We start from the raw sequence: 19,307 nt of genomic DNA on the forward strand, positions 1-19,307 counted from the left end.
TAAATAAATGTCCAGGAGAGATGGACGGTATGTTAAGTTGAATATTTAAATACATTTATTCAGGTTTATTTTTTGTTGGAATTTATTGGCCAAGTGTGATTGGACACACAAGGAATTTGTCTTGGTGCATATGTTCTCGGTATACATAAAAGAAAAGATACGTTCATCAAGGTACAACATTTACAACACAAATGATGGTCAATATATCAATATAAATCATAAGGATTGCCAGCAACAAAGTTACGGTCATACAGTCATAAGTGGAAAGAGATGGGTGATGGGAACGATGAGAAGATTAATAGTAGTGCAGATTCAGTAAATAGTCTGACAGTGTTGATGGAATTATTTGTTTAGCAGAGTGATGGCATTCGGGGGAAAAACTGTTCTTGTGTCTAGTTGTTCTGGTGTGCAGTGCTCTATAGCATCGTTTTGAGGGTAGGAGTTGAAACTGTTTATGTCCAGGATGTGAGGGATCTGGAAATATTTTCACGGCCCTCTTTTTTTTTTCTAGTCTGGCGCTAATCCCTTATATTATGTCAGAATAACAAAATAGCAGAGTTGGAAGGGACCTTGGAGGTCTTCTAGTCCAACCCCCTGCTTAGGCAGGAAACCCCATACTATTTCATACAAATGGTTGTCCAGTCTCTTCTGAAAAACCTCCAGTGTTGGAGCATTCACAACTTCTGGAGGCAAGTTGTTCCACTGATTAATTGTTCTCACTACCAGGAAATTTCTCCTTAGTTCTAAGTTGCTTCTCTCTGTGATAAGTTTCCACCTGTTGCTTCTTGTCCTGTCTTCTGGTGCTTTGGAGAATAGCTTGACATCCTCTTCTTTGTGGCAGTCTCTCAAATATTGGAAGACTGCTATCGTATCACCCCTAGTCCTTCTTTTCATTAAACTAGACATACCCAGTTCCTGCAACTGTCTTTCATATATTTTAGCATCCAGTCCTCTCAATTAATTGCCCTCACTGCTAGGAAATTTCTCCTTAGTTCTAGGTTGCTTCTCTCCTTGATTAGTTTCCATCCGTTGCTTCTTGTCTGCCGTGACCCTTTTCAAAGGAGAAAGAAAAGGGTGCGACTGAAAAAAGAGAGAGATGCAAACACAGTCTTTGTCACCAAAGGACACCTTGCAAAAGGAGTTTTCCCTGCCTCCGATACAAGCCATATTGTTAGACAAGGCTGGTGACCAGCTGGCTTAGAGTTTAGAGTGCTAGTCATTCTCCATCAAGGTTTTGATGCTTCAAGGCCTGGGACAGCTGTCTCCTACTGTTCCTGCACGTCCTTCGCGCCTAGCAAGGCTGGCATGCTCCAGATGCAACCAACAAAAGAATGCCATTAGGGGGGTTTCAAGATACTCTTTGTCCATGGCTTCCCGTCTTTGGGAACATCATCATCGCTTCCTCAACTCAATCAATTGGTGAGACCAAGCTTGGTCTAATGCAGAGGTCTTCAACCTTGGCAGCTTTAAGACTTGTGGACTTCAACTCCCAGAATTGGAGTTGTGCTGTGGTGGCTGGAGAATTCTGGGAGTTGAAGTCCACAAGTCTTAAAGCTGCCAAGGTTGAAGACCTCTGGTTTAATGGTTAAGGCATCAGACTGGAAAGCAGAAAAACAGGAGTTCTAGTCTATGTGTAAATGAAGACTCAATCACCCAGGCCAAAAGTTATCTTTAAAAAGTTTAAATCAAGGCAACCGGACCAATGATTATTAAAGATTATTTTCATTTTGACTGATGAAGTTATTTGGATGGGTAACGAAACGTCTCAGTTTTTTAAAAAAAAACTTGGTCCGGGTGCCTTAATCTTTCTAGATGGATTCTAGTCCCTATTTAGGCATGAAAGCCGGCTGGGTGAATGAGCCAATCACCAGGAAATGCTGAGTTCTAGTCCTGCCTTAGTCATGAGAGCTGACTGGGTGTCAAATCCCCAGGAGACGGTGAGTTCTAGTCCTGCCTTTGGCAAGAAAGCCGGGCGGGTGACTTTTCAATCACCAGGTGACTGGGAGTTCTAGTCCAGCCTTAAGCACGAAAGCTGACTGGGTGACCTTGGGCCAATCACCAAGGGGACAGCAATACTTGCAGAAGTAATAGCAATTAATTGCAGCAATAATAGAAATAACTGCAACAGTAGCCATAATAATGGCAGCAGCAATAGGAGTAATTGCAGCAGCGATAAAAATAATAACTGCCCTAACAGCAATATAACCACCGCAGCAGTAACACCAATAATTGCAGCAATAAGAGCCACAACAGCAACGACTACAGAAATAATAACTGCTGCAATATAGCAGGAACGCTGCCATCATCGCAACAAGTATTCAGGGCAGTCACAGTCATCATCCCAGCATCCAGCTGACACGTGTCAGGAGGGCGTTACGTGGGAATGCACCGTCTGGGGAGAGAAGGGGGCGGTGAAGCGGGAGGAAAGGGCCAGTGCCGAGGGCCAGTTGGGGTGGGGGTGGGGAAAGAAAAGGGTGCGACTGAAAAAAGAGAGAGATGCAAACACAGTCTTTGTCACCAAAGGACACCTTGCAAAAGGAGTTTTTCCTGCCTCCCATACAAGCCCTATTGTTAGACAAGGTTGGTGACCAATTGGCTTAGAGTTTAGACTGCTAGTCATTCTCCATCAAGGTTTTTACGCTTCAAGGCCTGGGACAGCTGTCTCCTATTGTTCCTGCATGTCCTTCGCGCCTAGCAAGGCTGGCATGCTCCAGATGCAACCAACAAAAGTATGCCATTATGGGGGTTTCAAGATACTCTTTGTCCATGGCTTCCCGTCTTTGGGAACATCATCATCGCTCCCTCAACTCAATCAATTGGTGAGACCAAGCTTGGTCTAATGCAGAGGTCTTCAACCTTGGCAGCTTTAAGACTTGTGGACTTCAACTCCCAGAATTCTCCAGCCAGCACACCTGGCTGGAGAATTCTGGGAGTTGAAGTCCACAAGTCTTAAAGCTGCCAAGGTTGAAGACCTCTGGTTTAATGGTTAAGGCATCAGACTGGAAAGCAGAAAAACAGGAGTTCTAGTCTATGTGTAAATGAAGACTCAATCACCCAGGCCAAAAGTTATCTTTAAAAAGTTTAAATCAAGGCAATCGGACCAATGATTATTAAAGATTATTTTCATTTTGACTGATGAAGTTATTTGGATGGGTAACGAAACGTCTCAGTTTTTTTAAAAAAAACTTGGTCCGGGTGCCTTAATCTTTCTAGATGGATTCTAGTCCCTATTTAGGCATGAAAGCCGGCTGGGTGAATGAGCCAATCACCAGGAAATGCTGAGTTCTAGTCCTGCCTTAGTCATGAGAGCTGACTGGATGTCAAATCCCCAGGAGACGGTGAGTTCTAGTCCTGCCTTTGGCAAGAAAGCCGGGCGGGTGACTTTTCAATCACCAGGTGACTGGGAGTTCTAGTCCAGCCTTAAGCACGAAAGCTGACTGGGTGACCTTGGGCCAATCACCAAGGGGACAGCAATACTTGCAGAAGTAATAGCAATTAATTGCAGCAATAATAGAAATAACTGCAACAGTAGCCATAATAATGGCAGCAGCAATAGGAGTAATTGCAGCAGCGATAAAAATAATAACTGCCCCAACAGCAATATAACCACCGCAGCAGTAACACCAATAATTGCAGCAATAAGAGCCACAACAGCAACGACTACAGAAATAATAACTGCTGCAATATAGCAGGAACGCTGCCATCATCGCAACAAGTATTCAGGGCAGTCACAGTCATCGTCCCAGCATCCAGCTGACACGTGTCAGGAGGGCGTTACGTGGGAATGCACCGTCTGGGGAGAGAAGGGGGCGGTGAAGCGGGAGGAAAGGGCCAGTGCCGAGGGCCAGTTGGGGTGGGGGGGTGGGGGAAAGAAAGGGTCAAATCAAGCGAGGCTCCCCATTTCAACTCCAAAAAAGTAGGCCCGGTGGCGGCGGTGGCGGCTGCTGCCTAGCAACGGGCCGGGCCGCCGTCGTTTCCAAGGGGCGTGTCCGCGCGCGCGTGTCGTTTGCGACGCCCGCGCATGCGCCGCGGCGGCACTTCCGGCTGGGTAAGGGAAACGTGTCCCTGGGCTCTTTTCGCGGGGCCGCCTCTGCCGGGTCGGAAGTGTGTGTGTGTGCGCGCGTGTGTGTGGCGGCGGACATGGAGCAGGCCGAGGCGCACAACGGCAGCGGGGCGGCCGAAGCCCCCGCGGCCGGCACACGACCCCCGGCCACCCCGGAAGGCATGGCCTTGGCCTACGGCAGCCTGGTGGTCATGGCTCTGCTGCCCATCTTCTTCGGGGCGCTGCGCTCCGTCACCTGCGCCAAAGGGAAGGTGAGGAGGAGGAGGAGGAGGAGAGCCTCCCCAAGCAGGGGCAGTCTATCTCACTGGGGGGTGGGGGAAGCTTTCATCCCTAAAAATCAAACGTGGCCCCTTTAAGAGGGGGGGGTTGGACTTCAACTCCCAGAATTCCCCCAGCCAGCTTTGCTGGCTGGGGGATTCTGGGAGTTGAAGTCCACCCCCCCAAAGGAGCCACGTTTGAGAAACACGTCTATGAAGTTAGTCCTCGACTTACGACCATTCATTTAGTGGCCGTTCAGCACAGTTTTGCTGGCTGGGGGATTCTGGGAGTTGAAGTCCCCCCCCCTCTTAAAGGAGCCATGTTTGAGAACACGTCTACGAAGCTAATCCTCGACTTACGACCATTCGTTTAGTGACCGTTCAATGCAGCTTTGCTGGCTGGGGGATTCTGGGAGTTGAAGTCCACCCCACCCCCCGAGCCACGTTTGAGAAACACGTCTATGAAGTTAGTCCTCGATTTACGACCGTTCATTTAGTGACCGTTCAGCACAGCTTTGCTGGCTGGGGGATTCTGGGAGTTGAAGTCCACCCCCCACCTTAAAGGGCCACGTTTGAGAAACACATCTACGAAGCTAATCCTCGACTTACGACCATTTAGTGACATTCAACGCAACTTTGCTGGCTGGGGGATTCTGGGAGTTGAAGTCCCCCTCTTAAAGGAGCCATTTGAGTGTCCCCGGGGTGTGTGTGTGTGTGTGTGTGTGTGTGTTACGTGATCCCCTTTTTTTCCCCCCGCCTCCTAAACGGCAAAAGTCCATGAGGATTCACTTAACAACCGTGCGACTCACTTTTATGGCAGGCAGGGATTGTGGCCAGAAAGGTCGTAAAACGGGGTGGTGTGTGTGTGTGTGTGTGGCGCTTAGGAAACGCCTCGTTTTGGCATCAAGAAATTGGGCTCCCTTGTGGTCGTAAGTCGAGGACTGCCTGTAACTTTGAAGGGTCACTTAAGAGACGGGTTATAGTCTATATTCCACTTGTATTATGGTTTTTTTTTTGAGAGGGGGTCTTTTTCTCCCCCCTGGACTCCCATCTGGGCTGGTTCTGACCATCTATCCCAGCAATCTTGACTGCTGCCTGGGATCCAATAAGGCTGGGTGGGTGGGGAGGTGTTTTTTTAGCAAATAGGGGGTCCCCATGTACAGCAATGGGGGTATGTCCCTGTGGGCCCCCCCCATCCTTTTTTGGCAGCTGTGTGTGTGTGAGAGACCCCAGCTGGTCCCCAGGATTAGTGCAAAGGATTGTGCCCAGAGGTGACTAATCTGGTAATGGGTGTGGGGGGGTGGACACAATTTTTTTTGGCCTTTTTTCTGCTTAGTCTCTGCTTCTTGGCCCCTTCTTCATATTATATTGTGCATATCTAAACTGCCTGTCTCTCTCAAACGGGGCTCTGCAATGTAACATAACTGATAAATCAAACAATGGGAAAAAATTCAATTAGGGTTAAAATTTTAAAAGGATAGGATTTCAAATATAGTCTCTTCCCTCCTCCAGAGATTCCTATAGATATGATTTATATCCTATAGATTTATGTTTTTCTCCCCTTCTTCCTTCCTTCCTCCCTTCCTCCCATTTCTCTGTCTCTGTCTCTCTCTCTCTCTCTCTCTCTCTCTTTCTTTCTTTCTCTCTTTCCACTTATGACTGTATGACTGTAACTTTGTTGCTGGCAATCCTTATGATTTATATTGGTATATTGACCATCATTTGTGTTGTAAATGTTGTACCTTGATGAAGGTGTCTTTTATGTACACTGAGAGCATATGCACCAAGACAAATTCCTTGTGTGTCCAATCACACTTGGCCAATAAAAAAAAATTCTATTCTATTCTATTCTTCTTTCTTTCTTTCTTTCTTTCTTTCTTTCTTTCTTTCTTTCTTTCTTTCTTTCTTTCTTTCTTTCTTTCTTTCTCGCTCCGTCCCTTTCTCCCTCCCTCCTTTGCTTTTCTTTCTCCTTCCTCCCTCCCTCCCTCTCTCCCTCCCTCTCCCTTTAAATAAGCCAAGACTTTCAATGGAAGGGTGGATCTACTGCCCCCCCCCATTTTTTTCCCTTCCCCCTTCCGCGAGGAGTCTTCATGGGTGTGAGCTAAAACAGGCAAAGAACTGACGTGTTAGTAGCCAAGAGGGCCTGAATGAGAAAGAAATCCCACCTCTTCACTGACTTCGACTGCTTCCTTTGCTGGAAATTATGGCTCAGTGGGTGTCAGGGAGGATGCGTTGACCTTCGCAAAAAGTCGAGATTTGCATCGGGTGCATTGACTCTGGATTCCGTTGCTGACCTTCGCAGCAGCAGCTGTCCTGTTTCAGGCTATATAATTATTTCTGCAGCACATTTAAAGTGTGGGAACTAACAGCTGTTGAGGGCTGCTGCCGCCTGAGTCAGACAGTGGTTTTAATCCAGTATGGTTAAAACTCTTTAAGAGGGGATCTGATTTGCAAATACTTTGTAATCCAGCATCCCAGTTCTGGTTGCCACGATACAAAAAAAAGACGTTGAGACTCTAGAAAGAGGCCAGGGAAGAGCAACAAGGAGGAGGCTGGAGGCTAAAACATACGAAGAACCGTTGCAGGAATTGTTTAGTTTAATGAAAAGAAGGACTGGGGGTGACTGGATATCAGCCGTCCAATATTTGAGGGGCTGCCACAAAGAAGAAGGGGGGTCAAATTATTCTCCAAAGCACCAGAAGGCAGGACACGAAACAATGGATGGAAACTCATCAAGGAGAGAAGCAACCTGGAACTAAGGAGGAATTTCTTGACACTTAGAACAATCAACCAGTGGAACAGCTTGCCACCAGAAGTTCTTGGTGCTCCAACACAGGAGGTTTTTAAGAAGAGATTGGACAACCATTTGTGTAAAACGGTATAGGGTTTCCTGCCGGAGCAGGGGGTTGGACTAGCAGACCTCCAAGGTCCCTTCCAACTCTGTTACTCTGTTCTGTTAGTTTAATGAAGGAACTAGTGGCGACATGATAGCAGTCTTCCAATATCTGAGGACCTGCCACAAAGAAGAGGAAGTCAAGATATTCGCCAAAGCACCTGAAGGCAGGACAAGAAACAATGGGTGGAAACTGACCAAGGAGAGATTCAACCTGGAATTAAGGAGAACACTTCCTGATAGTGGGAATAATCCACTGGAACCTGTGCCTTGGGTGAACAGGTCTCTGTTTAGGAATCCATCATTCTTACAGATAGCCCTTGACTTATAACAATTCGTTTAGTGACCGTTCAAAGTTACAGAAGCCCTGAAAAAAGTGACTTATGGCCATTTTCCACACTTAACGAACAACGCAGGATTTCCCCACGGTCGCGTGATCAAAATTCAGACGTTTGGCAGCCGTCTCACATTTATGACGGTCGCAGCCTCCCGCGAGGGTCACGTGATCCTTGTCACTCATTTAACAGCCGTGGCAAGAGAGGTCGTAAAGAATAGAATAGAATAGAATAGAATAGAATAGAATTTTATTGGCCAAGTGTGATTGGACACACAAGGAATTTGTCTTGGTGCAGATGCTCTCAGTGTACATAAAAGAAAAGATACGTTCATCAAGGTACAACATTTACAACACAATTGATGATCAATATATCAATATAAAGTGGGAGAACAAAAGAATTACTGGGCTCCGTTGTGGCCACGAGTCAAGAACTACCTGCATTTATTTTCTGAATCACTTTTTCTTTTTTCTCATACAGGAACTTCTCCATTCCAGAGATGGGGAACTTCGAGTTCCTTCTTCCTATGTTGCCGAACTATATTTCTCAGGGAGGCTTGTTGTAATTCGGCAACATCTGGAGTCTATAAATTTCTCTTTCCCCCACCTCCAATCTTCTCCTTGATATCCGGAGCAAAATTCTCCCTTTTTCATTGGGTTACTTTCCAATCTGATTTAAACCAAAGGACCAGAGGTTTTGTTTTTTTTAAAAAAAACGGAGAATCTTTTCCCAAAAAAAACAGAAACAAAAAAAAAACCAGACATTCTCTGGATATTTTGGATGGCGGTTCGTATATCGGATTCAGCCAGCACCTTCAAAACAGGGCAGGGAGAACGGAAAGTATGATTCAAAACATCTTCAGGGCCACCGGGCTGAAAATGGCTGCAACTGTAGAGTTTTTGTTGTTGCTCTTTTTTTAAAAAAACGGAGAATCTTTTCCCAAAAAAAACAGAAACAAAAAAAAACAACAGACATTCTCTGGATATTTTGGATGGCAGTTCGTATATCGGATTCAGCCAGCACCTTCAAAACAGGGCAGGGAGAACGGAAAGTGTGATTCAAAACATCTTCAGGGCCACCGGGCTGAAAATGGCTGCAACTGTAGAGTTTTGTTCTTGCTCTTTTTTAAAAAAAAAGAAAATTTGCTTTAGGGGTTTAAAAAAAAAAAAAGTTCGGAAGGGTTCCAAGTCGTCACACGAAGCAGGCAAGCGCCGCGACGCGAGAGGGATATTTAGCAGGATATTCAGATTAAATCAGAAAGCAGGAAAAGTTCAATGAAAACAGCTGTTTTGCGTGTAGCGGGGCAGAGCTCCCACCCTGGTGCCTTCCTGCCAAGCGGCTAATTTTGCCACCGGTCCTTGTGCAGGGATGCCTCTCTTGAGCTGCGAGGACTGTAAAAAATGACAGCCGAGGACTGTAAAAACCGACAATCGCAACCCTCGGGGTGTGTGCGGACTGCTTACCTCACGCCACAACTTCTGCTGTGGAATGAGGAGGGGGGATCAGTTGATGTGTATATACCAGGGGTCTCCAACCTTAGCAACTTTAAGACTTGTGGACTTCAACTCCCAGCTCTGGGAGTTAAAGTCCACAAGTCTTAAAGTTGCCAAGGTTGGAGACCCCTGGTATATACAATAGCAAAGTTGGAAGGGACCTTGGAAGTCATCTAGTCCAACCCCCTGCTCATGCAAGAGACCTGCACTACGGATTCGAACCGAGGTGGGCTGGTTTTGAGAGGCGTTGCGAAATCCTGGCTTCTGCCTGCTACACCCGGGGTGGGTCTCAATCCTGGCTTGTTTCTCTTCTAGAATGCTTCGGATATGCCAGAGACCATCACAAGCCGAGATGCGGCCCGTTTTCCTATCGTTGCCAGCTGTACCCTCCTAGGCCTCTATCTCTTCTTCAAAGTAAGTACAGCAACAGAGGTCCCTGGGTGGGGCAGTTTGCTTCTCCTCGGTGCTCTCTGAGCTTGGTTCTTTTCTTGCAAGACGTTTCGTAACCTGACCCGGTAACATCATCAGTGCTGGAAGGGAGTGGGGTTTGCAGAGAGGAGGGAGGAGGAGGTGGTGTGATGGGTGATCTCTGGGCTTGGTTGTTTGCTTGCAGAAGTTTGCTTGCAGAAGTTGCATGACCCAACTAGGTAACATCATCAGTGCTGGGAGGAGTGTGGAATAGAGGAGGAGGAATGGGGAAGGAGAGGAGGCAAAGAGAAGGGGTGTGGGGGAGGAGGAGGACTGTGGGGTCCTCTCTGAGCTTGGTTGCTTTCTTGCAGAAGTTTCATGGCCCAATTGTTGGGGTTCCAAGGAACACCCCAACAAAATAAAGCTCTGAGCCTTGAGGTTCCTCAAAGTTCCAATTTATTAGAGATGTCATGTTGGCACAGCTGGGAAAACCCGAAACTGAAAGCTTCTAGATTTTCTACACCCAGTTGACAGTTCACAGCCCTGCCCCACACCCACAACTTCATCACATTGTCCAATCAACTCTTCACACTCAGCTGGATACAATCTTCAGGCAGTCTCCATCAGACGCTGGATGTCCTTGAATATGGAATGTTGTTATGACTAACTTTCTACCGCTCCAACAACAACCCCCTCCCAACTTCCCCAGCTAAAATATGTGGCAGTTAAGAAGCAAAAAAGAAAATTGCCTTCCAAAACTGACACCAACTAGATAACATCATCAGTGCTGGAAGGGAGCCCGGAGTGGTGAAGAAGGGGAGAGGAGACGAAGAGAAAGGGAGCAGGAGGAGGAGGAGGGGCTGTGGGGTCCTTGGTGCTCTCTGAGCTTGGTGGTTTTCTTGCAGACGTTTCATGACCCAACTAGCTAACATCATCAGTGCTAGAAAGAAGGAGGAGAAAGAAGAAGAAGACTGCAAGATCGATGGTGCTCCCTGAGCTTGGTTGTCTTCGTGCAGGCCTTTCATGACCCAACTAGGGAACATCATCAGTGCGAGAAGGAAGGAAGGGTTCAGGGTTAAGGAAGAGTTCAAGAAGAGGAGGCAAAGAGAAGGGGTGTGGGGGAGGAGGACTGTGGGGGTCCTTGGTGCTCTCTGAGCTTGGTTGGTTGCTTTCTTGCAGACGTTTCATGACCCAACTAGGGAACATCATCAGTGCTAAGGAGGGAGGAGTGGGGTTTGCTCTGTTTATATTTCAGTTTTCCTCTGCTTTGCAGCTAATCAATATTTTTATCCTGTGACCAGGGAGGACTGCAGTTCCTCTTGGAGATGGAGGAAAGTTTTTCCAACCCTCCGTTAGACAGGAATTCATAGTTCTGGAGGGCAAACCTAACGTCACTTTTTTAACTGCTTGGTCTGGTTTGGTCTGCCACGTGCTGGAGGCATTGGTTTCATTCAGAGGAACGCAGCTATTGGGTTTCCTAAAAGTCAAGAAAGCAGCAGATAATTATAGGTCGGTTACTCCTAGCTTTTTTTTTTAAAGTTTGTGCAGGGTTTTTAGCGTGACAACAATTGTGCAACAAAAGCGAAGGTGGATTATTTTCAGTGAAAGCAGAACCGCAAATTGCATGAAAAGCAAATAACCAACTTCAAGCAACTGAGTTATAAAATAAACTAGCCTTCAATTAGCAGGTAGGCCAGCAGGGAAAGGCGCAGAAGCGACAATCTGATGTGAGACCGCTGCGTTTCGACGCTTGCGTGAGTTCAGCGATACATAATAAAATATTCAAGAGCAGTTCCTCGGGCAGATCGGGAAAAATTGCCAGATGCAAACAGGAAAAGTTAAAAATATTTTATAATCCATAATGTAAATGTAGGGAGGTGGCCTCGTGGCTGTTGTCTAGGAAGGCATTTTGCATATCTTAGTCCTCCAATTTACTGTAAGAGACGGTGATTCTCAGCCTTGGCAGTTTGAGGATGGGGGGACTTCAACTCCCAGAATTCCCCAGTCAGGAACTAGAACTCACATTGGCCTGGTGATTGGCCCAAAGTCATCCAGCCGGCTTTCACTATTCAGCACTAGAACTCACCGTCTCCTGGTGATTGGCCCAAAGTCACCCAGTCGACTTTCGCTACTAAAGCAGGACTAGAACTCACCGTCTCCTGGTGATTGGCCCAACGTCACCCAATCGGCTTTCACTATTCAGCAATAGAACTCACCGTCTCCTGGTGATTGGCCCAAAGTCATCCAGTCGACTTTCACTACTAAAGCAGGACTAGAACTCACTGTCTCCTGGTGATTGGCCCAACGTCACCCAATCGGCTTTCACTATTCAGCAATGGAACTCACCGTCTCCTGGTGATTGGCCCAAAGTCACCCAGTCGACTTTCACTACTAAAGCAGGACTAGAACTCACCGTCTCCTGGTGATTGGCCCAAAGTCCCCCAGCTGGCTTTTGTGCCTAAGGCGAGACTAAAATTCACCGTCTCCTGGTGCTTGGCCCAAGTCCCCCAGCCGGCTCTCATGCCTAAGGCTGGACTAGAACTTACAGTCTCCCAGTTTCCAGTCCAGTGCCTTAACCTCTAGACAAATCTGGCTTCCTCCAGCCAATACCATGCTTCCCGGGTGGTGGGAAGGGGAGGATCCCCATTTCCCCCTCTCCAGCCCTTTTGCAGCTTCACGTCCTCCATGAGATGTTTGAACCGAACTGGATTTCGTCGCTGTTTGGCAGCTCCTTTCCCAGTCCCAGGCCACATCGAGGCCTGCGCCCTGAGGCCAGGATGCGTCGTTAATTGGCAATTCATGTTTCCTGCAAGACGGTGGCTTGCATCTCCAGGTATTTAGAAAGCTGTTCTGGAAGACAGAAGCCTGGAGGGAGGCTGCTCCTGGGAATAACCACAAGAAATGAGGAACGGTGGCCGGCTGTACCGCGGAGGTAGTCCTCTCCTTATGACCATTTGGTTCAGCGACCGTTCGAAATTACAACAGGGCTGGAAACAAAAGGAGTGTTGTGCCTCGCCCGCCCTCCTCTCCTCAGCCGGGCCCCTCCCATCTCCTGCTATCTGAGCCAGAGACTGATAGTGAAGAAGAATGGCCTGGCATGCCTCCAGCCCCCAGCCCTGGCACCATGCCCGGACAGACTGAGCAAATAAACCTCCCTCCTACAGCGTGTGAGCACGAAGCTAGCCACGAGCTAGAGTTGCCGGCAGCTGAGCAGCAGGACGAAAAGATATAGTGGACAGATCCCCGCTTCCGGAGAATGGAGAGGCGACGTCAGCAAAAGGAAGGGAGGGGCAGGCCTGGATAAGTGCTGAGTCATGGAGCCACACCCCATGGCCTATATAAAGGATCTGCTTTTTGGCATTCCTTGAGTCAGGCAAAGTCTCATCTGGTTTGCTGAAGTCACACCTTGGATTCCTGCCTGCCCTGAGGACTCTGACAGGAATTTTATTTATTTATTTATTTATTATTTAAACTTATATACCGCCCTATCTCCCAAAGGACTCAGGGCGGTTTACAGGCATATAAAAAACATCAATATACAAATTAAAATAATCATTAAAAGACTTATTCTAATGCCAATAGTTAATAATACCAATTGTTAAAAATAGAAATATAAATATTAAAATCGATTTAAAACCCCTCTAAATTTAAAAAATCTAAGCCAGTCCTGCGCAGATGAATAAATGAGTCTTAAGCTCGCGACGGAAGGTCCGAAGATCTGGAAGTTGACGGAGTCCTGGGGGGAGTTCGTTCCAGAGGGTGGGAGCCCCCACAGAGAAGGCCCTTCCCCTGGGCGTCGCCAGACGACACTGCCTAGCTGACGGCACCCTGAGGAGTCCCTCCTGTGAGAGCGCACGGGTCGGTGAGAGGTATCTGGTCGCAGTAGGCGGTCCCGTAAATAACCCGCCCTATGCCATGGGCGCTTTAAAGGTGGTCACCAAAACCTTGAAGCGCACCGGAAGGCCACAGGTAGCCAGTGCAGCCTGCGCAGGATGGGTGTTATCACGGGAGCCACGGGGCTCCATCTATCACCAGCGCAGCCGCATTCTGGACTAACTGCAGCCTCGGATGCCCTTCAAGGAGCCCCATGTAGAGGCGTTGCAGTAATCCAGGCGAGGCGTCACGAGGCGTGAGTGACCGTGCATAGGGCCTCCCGGTCCAGAAAGGCGCAACTGGCGCACCAGGCGAACCTGGTAGAACGCTCTCCTGGAGGCGGCCGTCAAGTGATCTTCTAGAGACAGCCGTTCATCCAGGAGGCGCCTAAGTTGCGCACCCTCTCCATCGGGGCCAATGACTCGCCACCGATGGTCAGCCATGGTTAGCTGACTGTACCGGGATGCGGCATCCACAGCCACTCTGTCTTGGAGGATTGAGCTTGAGCCTGTTTCTCCCCATCCAGACCCGTCGGCCTCCAGACACGGGACAGCACTTGATGGCCGTTGGGGTGGTCCGGTGTGGAAAAGTACAGCTGGGTGTCATCCGCATACAGCTGGTACCTCACACCGAACCCACTGATGATCTCACCCAGCGGCTTCATGTAGATGTTGAACAGAAGGGGCGAGAGAATCGACCCCTGCGGCACCCCACAAGTGAGGCGGCTCGGGGCCCGCCTCTGCCCCTGTCAGCACCGACTGCGACCGGTCGGAGAGATAGGAGGAGAACCACCGATAAACGGTGCCTCCCACTCCCAATCCCTCCAACCGGCGCAGCAGGATACCATGGTCGATGGTATCAAAAGCCGCTGAGAGGTCTAATTTGACAAAGCTGCAGAGGCTTCGTGGGCACGCTGGATACAGACTTCCCAGACCCGGCCGTCAGAGGAGGAGTGGGACATGACGAGGTGACTCAGGACCGTTTTTCACACTTAGCGACCATTCCAGCATTCCCTTCCCCGGTCACGTGATCCAAATTCGGATGCTATTTAGGACAGTCGCAGCATCCCCTTTTGTGACCTCAAGTCAACGGGGAAGCCCGATGGTTTTCAAGTCAAAGCTGATGGTTTTCTTGCATATGTTTCATGACCCAACTGAGGAACATCATCAGTGTTAAAAAGGTGTGGGCTTTGCAGAATGAAGTAGAAAGGGAATAGGAGAACAACTATGGAGTCCCTGGTGCTCTCTGAGCTTGGGTGCTTTCTTGCAGACGTTTCATGACCCAACTAGGTAGCATCATCAGTGCTAGAAGGGAGGGGGGTGAGGAGGAGGAGGAGGAGGAGGAAGAGAGGGAAGAGGAGGAGGCGGAGGGGGGGGAGGAGGAGATGGAAGAGGAGGAGGAGAAGGACTGTGGGGTGCTTGGTGCTCTCTGAGCTTGGCTGCTTTCTTGCAGACCTTTCTTGACCCAACTAGGGAACATCATCAGTGCTAGAAGGGAATGGGGTGTGTGGAGGAGGAGGACTGTGTGATCCTTGGTACTCTCTGAGCTTGGTTGGTTTCTTGCAGACGTTTCATGACCCAACTAGGTAGCATCATCAGTGATAGAAGGGAGGGGGGTGAAGAGGAGGAGGAAGAAGAGAGGGAAGAGGAGGAAGCGGAGGAGAAGGGGGAGGAGGAGGAGGAGATGGAAGAGGAGGAGGAGAAGGACTGAGGGGTCCTTTCTGCTCTCTGAGCTTGGGTGCTTCTTGAAGATGTTTTATGACCCAGCTAGGGAACATTATCAGTAGTAGAAAAGGGAATGGAGTTTGCAAAGAGGAGGACGGCAAATGTGGGATCCTTGGAGCTCTCTGAGCTGGGTGGTTTTCTTACAGACATCTCATTACCCAACTAGGTAACATCATCAGTGCTAGAAGGGTGGTGGTGGGAGGATTGATGTTACCAAGTTGGCTCATAAAACGTCTGCAAGACAACCGACCAAACTCAAGAGAGCACCAAGGACCCCGCAGAGCCACCATTTTTGTTTCCCAGAATTCCCCTCCATCCTACTGATGCATTGTGGGAATGAAAACGTCGCTGGGTGTTTTTTTCTGATGTGTTTTAAGGACGCCCAGCTGCACAGGTTAGCCTGTGGAAGACGAGTGAGCTTTCTCAAGGATCGTCTAGATACCCAAATGGGTTCTCATTTTCAGAGGGAAAGAGAGGTAAATTACGCAGAGCAAACAGCTGGCCAGGCCTTGTAAAATCAGGCGTCGCTAGTGGCTTAATCTCGTTTATTATTTGTTTGCAGATTATTATTATTGTTTCTTGCACTAGGGTCCTAAACAGATTTAATGTACGGGGGTGCGGAGAGTATAAACTGCAGAACAGGAAATTAGAAGTATATTATTTCTTGAAAATAATGGCGTAAACCATTTGTAATACCTGGGTGTTAACCTGATTGCCTGTCAAAACACACCGCGTGGCATAAATCGGAAATATCCTTTGCAATTTGGATTTGTTTGTCTTGGGGGTTTGTTCTGTGCCCGGAGAGGCTGGCATTTGGGATGGTAAACTGAGGCACCGAGCCGCAAAGGAGCCTGGGATCCCCATCAGAATGGAACTTCCTCATTGGCTCACTTCCCTCTTAGCTCTATATTTATTTAATTTGATTTATTGATTGCATTTATCGGCCGCCCACTTCGGTGTCACCTGAATGTGGGCCTGTTGTAACATTTATTTATTTATTTTATTTTATTTATTTTGTCACAACATCATACAAAAAGATTATATAGTATATACACATATAAACATATATAGGAAGAAGAAAAGAAAAACAATAGGACAGGAACGGTAGGCACGTTTGTGCGCTTATGCACGCCCCTTATGGTCCTCTTAGGAATGGGGTGAGGTCAATAGTCGAAAGTTTTTGGTTAAAGCTTTTGGGATTATGGGAAGAGACCACAGAGTCAGGTAAAGTATTCCAAGCACTGATGATTCTGTTGCAGAAGTCATATTTTCTGCAATCTAGATTAAAGCGGTTGACATTAAGTTTAAATCTATTGGTTGCTCTAGTATTATTGCAATTAAAGTTGAAGTAGTCTTTGACAGGAAGGACATTACAATAGATGATTCTGTGAGTTAAACTTAGGTCTTGTCGAAGGCGACGGAGTTCCAAGTTTTCTAAGCCTAGGATTTCAAGTCTAGTGGGATAAGGTATTAACATGATAAAACAAAGTTAGAAAACATTAAAATACTGTACAAGTAGTCCTGGACTTACAAGCCGGGATTCATTTAGTGGCCACTTGAAGTTATAACAGCACTGAAAAGGTGATTTATAACTGTTTTTCACACTTACGACCATTGCAGAATTGGATACTTGGCAACTGACTCGTATTTACGACGGTTGCAGCGTCCCTGGAGGTCCCATGAGCCCCCTTTTGCGACCTTCTGATGAGCAAAGTTAATGGGGGAAGCTGGGTTCACTTAACGACTGTGTTACTAACTTAACAACTGCAGTGATTCACAACTATGGCAAGAAAGGTCGCAAGATGAGGCAAAGCTCACTTAACAAATACAGCCAGTCCTTGACGTACAACAATTTCGTGACAGTTCAAAGTTACAAAGGCACTGAAAAAAGCGACTTATGACCGTTTTTCACACTTAACGACCATTGCGGCGTCTCTGGGGTCACGTGATCAAAATCCGGACGCTTGGCCACAGATTCATACTTATGACGGTTGCGGTGTCCTGGGGTCACGTGATCATCTTCTGAAGAGCAAAGTCAACGGGGACACCGGATTCACTTAACGACCGTGTGACCCACTTGGTGCTCCCTTGAGCTTGCCGATGTTTTATGACCCAGCTAGGGAACATTATCAGTAGTAGAAAAAGGAACGTGTAGTTTGCCAAGAGGGGGAGAAGGACTGTGGGGTTCCTTGGAGTGCAGTGATTCACCGAACAACCGTGGCAAGAAAGGGCGAAACTCACACTTAACAAATAACTCACAAATTTGCGGCTCAGTTGCCGGTCGTAAGTCGAGGACTACCTGTAACTTCGAACGGGTCATTAAGTGACCAGTTGTAAGTCAAGGACCAGCTGTACTACGGCTAAGAGACTGATATTGCAACATTGGAAGAAATAAATGTATGGGCCATTCACTCAATGGATCAGAGACCTGACTATACTCATCTCCAGAGGTGGTGTTCAGACCGGTTCGCCCGAACCGGTAGCAGAAATCACAGGTGGGCCCGTCCACTTGCTCTGGCTCTATGCCAACCTATTTAGGCACATTTTTGTGGGCGGATGCATGAGCAAAGCCCATGTGCGGAAGGCCGGGCACATGCACGGAAGGCACGCACGCACACACGAAGTGAGTGCGCGCGGGTGGGTGAACCAGTAGTAGCGTCATGTGAAACTGTTGCTCCCCTCCTATGATAGCTGTTGTGTCTCGTCCAATCTCACCACCACAGCCGGGGCCTTCTTATCTGCTTCCGAACGCTGAAGAATGTCCTAGCATGCCTCCCGGCCCCAGCCCTGGCTCCATGCCCAGACAGGCTGAAGAAGAGCAAGTATCTCCAGCCCCTAGCTCTGGCTCCATGCCCAGGCAAGCGGAGCAACTAGACCCCTCCCCCTCCTCCACAGCATGTGAGCCTGAGGAAGGTCTATTACCAACAGCTGCCGATTGGAGTGACCCTCGCTTCAGAAGAATTGATAGGCGGAGGCGTCAGAAGGAAGGGAGGGGCAGGCCTGGATAAGTGCTGAGTCATGGAGCCACACCCCATGGCCTATATAAAGGATCTGCTTTCTGGCATTCTCTGAGTCAGGCAAAGTCTAAACATATCTTGCTGAAGTCACTTTCTGGTCTCCTGCCTGCCCTGAGGACTTTGCTAGGACTTTGGCAGAGCTGCAGAGGCACGCCTGATTCGGATTTCCCTGACCCGGCCGTCAGCGGAGGAGTGGGACACGACAATAGCGATGTAGACTTTGTATGGATTATAATACAGAATATGGAACTTTCTGCAAAATACAGCTGGTTTTTTTTTTTTTTACAAAAGCACGATAGTTATATAAGCCTTTAAGAGAAATAAATAAGATACATGCTGGCATAACATTTGCATTAGATAAGTATAAATAGAATTGAAACTGATTATTGTTATAACACTTTTTTTTTTCCTTTGGTCCGCTGTATTTTTGTCACCTTTTTAAAATCAGTTGTTAACGTTTTTGTTTTCCTTCGATACTGTATGTCTTTCTACCCTGGTTATCTCTGCGTTTTGTTCCTTTCTTTTCCTGTGATTATTTAAAATCAATTGAAAGAAAGAAATGTGGACATTTTTTTGTTGTTGTCTCCTAAAGCTCTTACCAAAACATTTTGTTCAACAGGAACTTTGCTGCTTTCTGTACCTAGAATTTGTGTTGGAGATGTTCATTGCTTTGAGTTATTTGCAAAAAATAATAATAATAAAGCAGGGATTACAAAGAAAGAACTAATAAATAGGGGTGGCACCGAAATACAATTCTATCCTATTTTATTTATCTATATATGTGGACTGGAGGAGAGTGGCTAGCTTATTTGGAGCCAGGGCCTATACTGTTGGGCGTGGAACTTCTGCTGAAATGACATCTGGACCGGCTGGATGGGCTGCTAATCGCACCACAACTTTATTATGCGAAGATTTTCTACTGCGGACCTTCTTGCCCTGCGAGATTCCCCTCTCTCGCAGGTCTGGCCCTCCTCACTATCGAGGGCCCACCTTGAGGACGGGTTTTGGAACCCCGAGAGCTGGCATGCTAAATCTAGGAGGCTTAGGGGACTTTTAGTTAATTGTTTTAACCGTTTTTTAAGTGGGAGTTTTAATGGAAATTTTAAGGGGAGGAAACCGACGGGTCTGGGTTGGGGTGGGTGGGAGGTTAGGGCGGGTGATGGGGTAGCCCGTCGGGAGAAACCAGTTCCAGCACATGCTCATGGCGACTATCAAATGGGTTCGGAGGTTATGGGGGAAGTGTG

General features: G+C 47.7%; 1 protein-coding gene across 2 annotated transcripts in view; it reads left to right on the top strand.

Annotated features, from left to right (window-relative positions):
• Nucleotides 1-4,025: 4,025 nt before the first annotated feature.
• HM13 (histocompatibility minor 13) overlaps nt 4,026-19,307 on the top strand; it is a 46,226-nt gene continuing 30,944 nt past the window's right edge. The window contains exons 1-2 of one of the 2 annotated variants that reach the window (XM_058174638.1): nt 4,026-4,314; nt 9,357-9,455. In XM_058174638.1, coding sequence (XP_058030621.1) covers nt 4,141-4,314; nt 9,357-9,455 — 273 coding nt within the window. In that variant the 5' untranslated portion in view covers nt 4,026-4,140. The remainder of the gene's footprint in view (nt 4,315-9,356; nt 9,456-19,307) is intronic. The other variant, XM_058174639.1, reaches the window with a different exon arrangement.

Source organism: Ahaetulla prasina, chromosome 3 (assembly GCF_028640845.1).
Source record: "Ahaetulla prasina isolate Xishuangbanna chromosome 3, ASM2864084v1, whole genome shotgun sequence".
In the NCBI taxonomy this organism is placed as follows: Eukaryota; Metazoa; Chordata; class Lepidosauria; order Squamata; family Colubridae; genus Ahaetulla; species Ahaetulla prasina.